The 8,112-nt window shown below is 35.9% G+C and overlaps 1 protein-coding gene across 1 annotated transcript; it reads left to right on the forward strand.

Moving 5' to 3' along the window:
- Window positions 1-3,937: 3,937 nt before the first annotated feature.
- On the forward strand, window positions 3,938-6,734 carry LOC109862510 (the record flags this gene model as incomplete). The annotated part of the gene is made up of 5 exons (XM_020442585.1): window positions 3,938-4,265; window positions 4,911-5,081; window positions 5,186-5,749; window positions 5,842-5,898; window positions 6,037-6,734. Coding segments are annotated over exons 1-5 (1,818 nt in total), but the record flags the coding sequence as incomplete, so codon positions are not given.
- Between the last annotated feature and the right edge of the window lie 1,378 nt (window positions 6,735-8,112).

Below are 8,112 nucleotides of genomic sequence, written 5' to 3' on the forward strand. Positions count from 1 at the left end.
AAGGTTATATCTGAACGTAAAATTTTCCGCTTTTTCATTTTCCGGTGTCAAAAAGGGGGGTTTCCATTTAAAAAAAACCACTTCCGGTTGAAGTAACCCACTTTCGGTCAAAATCAAAAGTTGAAAGGTACGCCATTTTGGTTCCGCCTCGAAACCCTACAACTTTTATATGAAACTTTTTTCGATTCCTGGCCACACAAACGAGTTATTGGAGGTGATAGATTCAGATGACTCACCCTGTATATATATACACATGTAACATGTTCAACTTGTAAATTTTTACAAGTGAGTATTTTTTAAATTGAAATTTCAATTTCTAATTCATATGGGATGCTAGATTTTTATCTAGCCGAGAGGTATCCGGAGTCTCTCATATGTGAGAGGCCCCGGATACCCGCCTAATTTTTAAAATATTGCGAAAAAATCTCCTCGGCCAGGAGTCGAACCTGGAATCTCCGGCTTTCTGTGCCATCGCCTTCCTTCTTAGGCCACCGAGGCACTTGGAGTTAGTCTCGCAATATTTATACATATATCGAAGATGGTCTGATACTGGTGATAACGCTTATTTTTCAGTTATTATTTCACTTTTAGTGCAATCCTGACTGGTTTGGTTTTGTATGTGACATAAACCGCGCAGGTCAAAGAGTTCTGGTGTAATTTTCGATGCAGCCACGCCAAGTTTTTTTGCCTTAATTATTTTTTATGTATCGACTTTTTACAAAAACCAAAGCCTAACTATTGATACAATAATTTCATATTTGTTAGTTTTTACATAATGTTTTTAATTAAAATGTACACAAGTGTACATTGGTGCTATGTTTGATATCATTTCTTTTGTAAAACATATTTTGTAGAGAAAGATATGTTTGTTTGGCGTGTACTTGGCGCCTTTTTTCCTTGTTTTAAAAAAGTAAGTTTTACGAGATATCACACATTTTGTAGAATTTACATTTATCTTCACATTCATCTTTTTTCCATTTTATCTCTTTTTCTCAATTCTTAACAATAGTAAAATATTTATTTCTTTATTTTTTCCAAGAAAAGAATATAAACATTTGTAGCACTTGTAGGCCAATGGTGTTTTCTAATTTGCATATACTAACTTACGTTACTACCTAAAACATAATAAAAGTATTAATTGCTTACACGCCTGCTTACACGCTTACAACGAAGAAATCAAAACAAATTATATAGCGTCGTAATTGCAGTTGCACTGCGTCCATTCATGCATTTCTCACGCAAAACGAGGTTTACCCCAAACCTATGTGTCTAGTTTTTGGATAGTTGAGCCCCCCCAGGGAGGGCGGAACACACTGCCTCCACGCATACACTTTCCACAAGCGGTCGACATCGTGTGTCATGTAAATAAATTCGTGAAAATGCATATTGAATGCATTAGAACAGTGTCTTCGAAATCGAGGGTATGCGACTAACGGTTCGACACGTACTGGCAAGCTGTACATGTTAGTCAATGAAGAAATCAAACCAAAGATGTATGTTGATATAATATGTCACTCTCAGCTCATTGTGATTATATGCTAAAGAAAATAGGTATGCTAAAAAAACCGAGTTTCTTATATAGAATAGGCAACTTTATATCAGCGTACACTAGATTATATACAAGACAATCATAACGCCGCACTTAATATTACAGTGTGATAGGTATACCAAAGTAGAATGTGCGGGATTCACTGCAATTTATGTTTATAAAACAACGATTATATTATAATGTTTGTATATTTAGTTTTTTAAGATCTTAAGAAACTTGTTACCAGAGATAGGTTAGAAATAATAGAAAGTAAAAGAAAAACGAAGCAAATTGGAGACATTAAAATAAAATTCAGAAAAACGAGGAGCGCACAAAAAATATGTTTTCTGAAGAGATAAAAATGTACAACGCCTTACGCGTGGAAATAAAAAGTAAAGAAAGACGAATCATTTAAAAGAATGATAAAAACATATGTTATAGCAAATGTTTGTTAAAACTGTATTTAAAATAGCTGAGAAAGCTAAATAAAAATCAATCAATCACAATCAATCAATTTCTCACTCTCTCTCCAACTCTCTCTCGCTCTCTCTAACTGTTTATCACTCTCCCTCCCACTCTTTCTCACTCTCTTTCACTCTCTCTTACTGTCTCTCACTCTTTCTCCAACTTTCTCCCACTCTATCTTCCACTATTACTCTCTCTCTTTCACTCTCTTTCCAACTCTCTTACTCTCTCTCCCACTCTCTCTCACTCTCTCCCAAACTCTTTCACACTTTCTCTCTCTCTCGGTCTCTCGCACTCTTTTACCCTCTCTTTTACTCTCTTTCGCATTCTCTCGCACCCTCTCACTCTCTTTCGCACTCTCTCTCACTCTCTCTCTCTCACTCTCTCTCGCACTCTCCTTCACTATCTATCGCACTTTCTCGCATCTTCTCTCACTCTCTGTGGCACTCCTTCTCATTCTGTCTCACTTTCCCTCTCAATCTCTCTCCAACTCTCTCCCACTCTCTCTCACTCTCTTTCACTCTCTCTCGCACTCTCTCGCACTCTCTCTCGCATTCCCTCTCACTCTCTCTCACACTCTCTCACACACTCTCTTTCTCTCTCTCTCTCTCTCACTCTTTCTCTCACTATCTCGCACTTTCTCTCATTCTCATCCACTTTATCTCCCACTCTCTCTCTGCCTCTCTCTCACTCTCACTCGCAATTTTTTCTCACTCTCTTTCACTTTCTCTCGCACGTTCTCTCACACTCTCTCGCACTCTCTTGCACTCTTTCTCACTCTTTTTCACTCTTTTTCACTCTCCTTCGCACTATCTGTGACTTCCTCTCTTGCCCTCACTCGCACTCTCTCTCATTCTTTTTCACTTTCTCTCGCACTCTCTTTCACTCTCTTTCGCACTCTCACTCTCTTTCATTCTCTCTCTCATTCTCTCTCACTTTCTCTCACTCTCTCTTACACTCTCTTACTCTCTCTGACTATCTCTCACTCTCTTTCTCACTCTCTCGCACTCTCTCTCATTCTCTCTTACTTTCTCTCACTTTCTCTCGCACTCACTCTCTTTCCCACTCTTTCTCGCATTCTCTCTCACTCTCCTTCACTCCCTCTCGCACTCTCTCTCTGTCTCTCTCGCGAGTAGAGAAGACGTGTCACACATCGCTCCGTAAAAATTAGAAGTTTTTAGTGAGTAAGTAATCAGAGAGTGTGGTAAAAAGTGGTTTAACTTATAGAGCCATAGAAAGTGAGTAATTATGAGTATTATCTAGTTATGATATGCTCAATTGTGACTGTGAGAAGTGCATTTCTTGTTCGGGACATTGAAGTCCCGAACAAGAAATGCACTTTGTCTTGCAAGACAAGTATACATTTTACGTGGACACAAGAGTGTTGACGTGTGTAAGTGGATTACAGGTGAATGATCGCTTGCGCTGATATTAACGATTCTGGTCGGTAATTATTGGCATGGACGATGAATATGCAGAATACCGATGTTCGGCATGTAAGAAGGCAATATAAAACAAAGATGTTAAGTGCAGGTCTTGTGTCAAACTTTTTTACCACTCGGGATGTGTATGTAAACATAAAGTATATGATAGAAATCGAGAATTGGTGCAATGTCGTGCTACATTTGCAAAGTTTTTTGTTGAAAACGGCCAAGAAGCAAATATGAAGAAAGCGCCGACGACGGCGGAGAACAGCAGGGATAGGACAGGATCTACAGGATCTACAGGTTCTGCGGGATCGTTCACAGCACCGAGTAGTGGAAATAAATCATCAGGAATGAGTGGATCGACTGGCATTGATATAAGAATAGATTATCTTATAAGAACTGTGAAAGAAATCAAAGATGAAACAACAAGTAAGAAAGAAATCACAATGATGATTAAAGAGATAGTTCGCGAGAGGAATTGAGAAACGTTAAACACGAACTGGAAAATCTAAGAAGAATGATACAGGGAGTAGTGCGCAAACCAGCGTCAGGAACGCAAAGAAGCTACAGTGAAGCAGTNAAAGAAATGAAGAGAAAAAATATTATAATTGTGAAGCCAAAATTGGAACAAGAAAGTGAAACCACAAAAAAGTTAATAAAAGAAAAAGTGGATATTAAGATCATGGCGATGGGAGTAACGAAATTAAGAAAAGGAAGCAAAGGAACTGTAATAATGGGATGTGAAACTGGAGAGGAAGTAACAAAAGTGAAGGAGACAGTTCAAGCTAAACTAGGAGAAAATTATAAAGTAGTGGAATCACCACAATCAAAGCCAAAATTAAAATGTATTAATGTAGGGATAGAAGAGATAAATTTAAATGATGATAAACTTATATCTACGATAAAAAGGCAGAATAAAATGAGTACAATAAATATGCGAATAGTGAAAAAAATAATTAAAGAAAAGAAAAATAATAACAACCAGTCTAAAAAAAGAAAATGTGAAGAGGAATCACTAATATTAAAAACAGATGATAAAACACACGAGTTAATTTTGAAGAAAAATAAACTAAATATAGGATAGGAAAAATGTCCTGTATTTAATCATGTTAGTGTTAAAAGATGTTTTAAATGCTGGGGTTATTATCACATAGCTAAAAACTGTGTGAGAGACGAGACATGTTACAAATGTGCAGAGTATCACAACTCGATTGACTGCTTAGCGACAAAGAAGAAGTGTGTAAATTGTATGTTCAAAATTTGAACATATAACCTGAAATTAAATGACGAGCACGATGCTCTCAGTATAGAGTGTCCATCTTTTAAGAGAGCATTTTAAGAAGAGAAGAGGACAGTTGGCTGGAAGGACACTAAATAGCAACTACAGGAAGATGTGGAGCTAATGCTATATACAAATGCGCAAAGTTTAACGGCGCATAAAGATGAGATACAGCACCAGATTTTGAAAAAAATAAACCCTGCATTCTTAGCACTGTCGGAAACTAGATTGACTGATGAGATTGANGATAGTGAAGTGAGCGTTCAAGGTTATAGTATAGTTAGGTGTAATACTGAGAACAGAAATACAGGAGGAGTTGTTTTATATATAAGGGACGATGTTAAATATGAAATAGTATTAGCAAAAACCTTAAAATTGAACTGTTGGTGTGTAGCGGTAAATGTAAAAGAAAAATTGTGTAAAGGAGTGATAATGGTAGTATATCATCAAGCGTGTTACATGGTGACTTCATGAAATTTCTAAAAGATATAGTAGAAGAGTTAACAATAAAAGAAGAATGTATAGTAATTGGTGACTTTAATATAGATTTTATGATAGATTCCTTTTATGCGAAGAAGCTGCAAACGATAATGCTGAGCTTAGGTATGAAACAATACGTTAATAAACCGACAAGAATCACGAAAGACAGTCAGACAATCATTGATTTAATCTTCGCTAATAATGATAGTTTAGAAGTACAGGTAGTTTACAAATCTAAAATTACAGATCACGCATGGCTTCAAGTTAAATTTGGTGCTAATAGAAGTAAAAATAACTATAGAGAATTTAGCGCTAGAAGCTTTAAGGAATTTGATGTAAGTGAATTTACCAGGTTAGTGGAAAATAAATTGCATAAAAGACGAGATATGGATGTCAGTATGAGAGCGACAAAGCTAGTTGACAGTATAGTAGAAGCGTTAGATGTAGTAGCACCGATAAGAAAGTTTAGAATTCCGAAAGTGTGGGAAGGGAAAAAATGGTTCTCAGATGAAATAAGAGAAGCAGATGATAGAAGGGATAAAGTATACAAGAAAGCGATTTATGAAAATAGTGAGCAAAATTGGTTGCAATTTAAAACTGAAAGGAATACAGTTGTAAAAGTAATTAAAGATAAAAAAGAGAGTATTATGAAAATATGATAGATCTCAACAAGGAAAATTTTACGACTATGTGGAAAACCTTGAAAGAAATAATTAAAGGTAAGCCAGTAGAAACAAAGATAGTAGAAAATATAGATTTTGGAATCTTAGATAATATTGATGAGCCGAATATAGCCGATAAGTTTAATTTCTACTACGTAAAGAGTATTAATAATATAGTTCAATTTATACATGTAGGTAGGTCCAGCGGTACAAATAAAAACATTATTTATGTTATCGAGGACAAAGGAAGTATGGAGAGTTTCGAGATGATAGGGGTAGACAAGTTAGAAAAAATTGTTATGAGCTTACCAAAAAAGAAAAGTACGGATAAGGGCATAACTAGTGATGTATTAAAAGCAGCTTTCTGCGCAATAAAAGAGGAGTTTGCAAATGTAAGAAATAGTTTTTTGAGAGTTGGTTGCTGTCCGGAAAGATGGAAAACTTCGACGATAGTGCCGATACCAAAAATAGATAAAGCGAGAAAAGCAAGTGAATACAGACCTATTAATATATTACCAGTATTCGAGAAAGTATTAGAAGTAGTAGTAAACGAACAGCTTGAAATGTATCTAGAAAGTAATGCTATTATTATAGAGCATCAGTCGGGGTTCAAAAAACAGTATTCGCGCGAAACAGCGATTCAAACTGTCATTGACGAATTGAAACTAGTAGTAAGTGAGGAACAAACGGTGGGAGTAATTTTCATGGACCTTAAAAGAGCGTTTGAGACAATAGACAGAGAAAGATTATTAAGGAAATTGTATCAGCATGGAATTAGAGGAGTAGTCTTAGAGTGGCTTAAATCGTATCTAAGCAATAGAAAACAGCAAGTGCGATTTAATCATAAGTGGTCTAGATTACTAACAACAGAATATGGAGTACCACAGAGATCAGTACTGGGACCTTTGTTATTTGTAGTATATATAAATGAATATAATCAAAATCTTTCCAGAAGGATGCAGTATAAAAATGTTTGCTGATGACACCTTAATATACGTAAGTGGAGAAAGTAGCACGGATTTAGAGAGTAAAATGAATACAGCATTCACTGTAGTCGAGCAGTGGATGAATATAAACAAGCTAAAAATGAATGCGGAAAAAACGAAATTTATGATAGTTAGAAGTATAAGAAAAGAATTGAGAGGTAATATTACACTGAAATGTGTGTGTGTGTGTGTGTGTGTGTGTGTGTGTGTGCCTGGACGGTATTGAGACAGAGCGTGTAGAAACAATGAAGTATCTAAATATAATTATTGATGACAAACTAAGATTTAAAGCTCAATGTGATTATATGCTAAAGAAAATAGATTAAAAAACGGGTTTCTTACATAGAATAGGCAACTTTATATCAGCGTACACTAGATGTATTATATACAAGACAATCATAGCGTCACACTTTGAGTATTGCGCGACGCTATTACTAAATATGAGTGAAACACAGCAAAGTCAGTTGCAGGTAGCACAAAATCGGGCTATGAGAGTAATATTACAATGTGATAGGTATACCAAAGTAGAATGTATGCGGGATGCACTGCACTTTATGTCTATAAAACAACGGTTATATTATAATGTTTGTTTATTTATTTTTAAGATCTTAAGAAACTTGTTACTATTAAGAGATAGGTTAGAAATAATAGAAAGTGAAAGAAAAACGAAGCAAATTGGAGACATTAAAATAAAATTCAGAAAAACGAGGAGCGCACAAATAATATGTTTTATGAAGAGATAAAAATGTACAACGCCTTACCAGAGGAAATAAAAAGTAAAGAAAGATTTGAATCATTTAAAAGAATGTTAAAACATATGTTATAGCAAATGTTTGTTAAAACTGTATTTTAAGTAGCTGAGAAAGCTAAATAAAGATCAATCAATCAATCAATTTCTCGCACTTTTCTCATTCTCTGTCACTCTCTCTCGCACTCTCTCCCACTTTTTCTCACTATTTCTCACCCTCTCTCGCACTATCTCTCACTTTCTCTCGCATTCTTTTTCACTCTTTCTCGCACTCTCTCGCATTCTCTCTCACTCTTTCTCACTCTCTCTCGCACTTTGTCTCCCTATTTCTCGCACTCTCTCTCACTTTTTCTCACTCTCTCTCGCGTTCTCTCTCACTCTTTCGCAGTCTTTCTCACTCTTTCTCACACTCTCTCACTCTTTCTCACTCTCTCTCGTATTCTCTTCCACCTTTTCTCACTCTCTCGCACTTTCTCGCATCCTCTCTCACTCTTTCTCACTCTCCCTCGCACTCTTTCGCACTCTTTCTCACTTTCT

This window comes from Pseudomyrmex gracilis, unplaced genomic scaffold, assembly GCF_002006095.1.
Source record: "Pseudomyrmex gracilis isolate BER0280 unplaced genomic scaffold, ASM200609v1 scaffold_1898, whole genome shotgun sequence".
NCBI lineage: Eukaryota > Metazoa > Arthropoda > Insecta > Hymenoptera > Formicidae > Pseudomyrmex > Pseudomyrmex gracilis.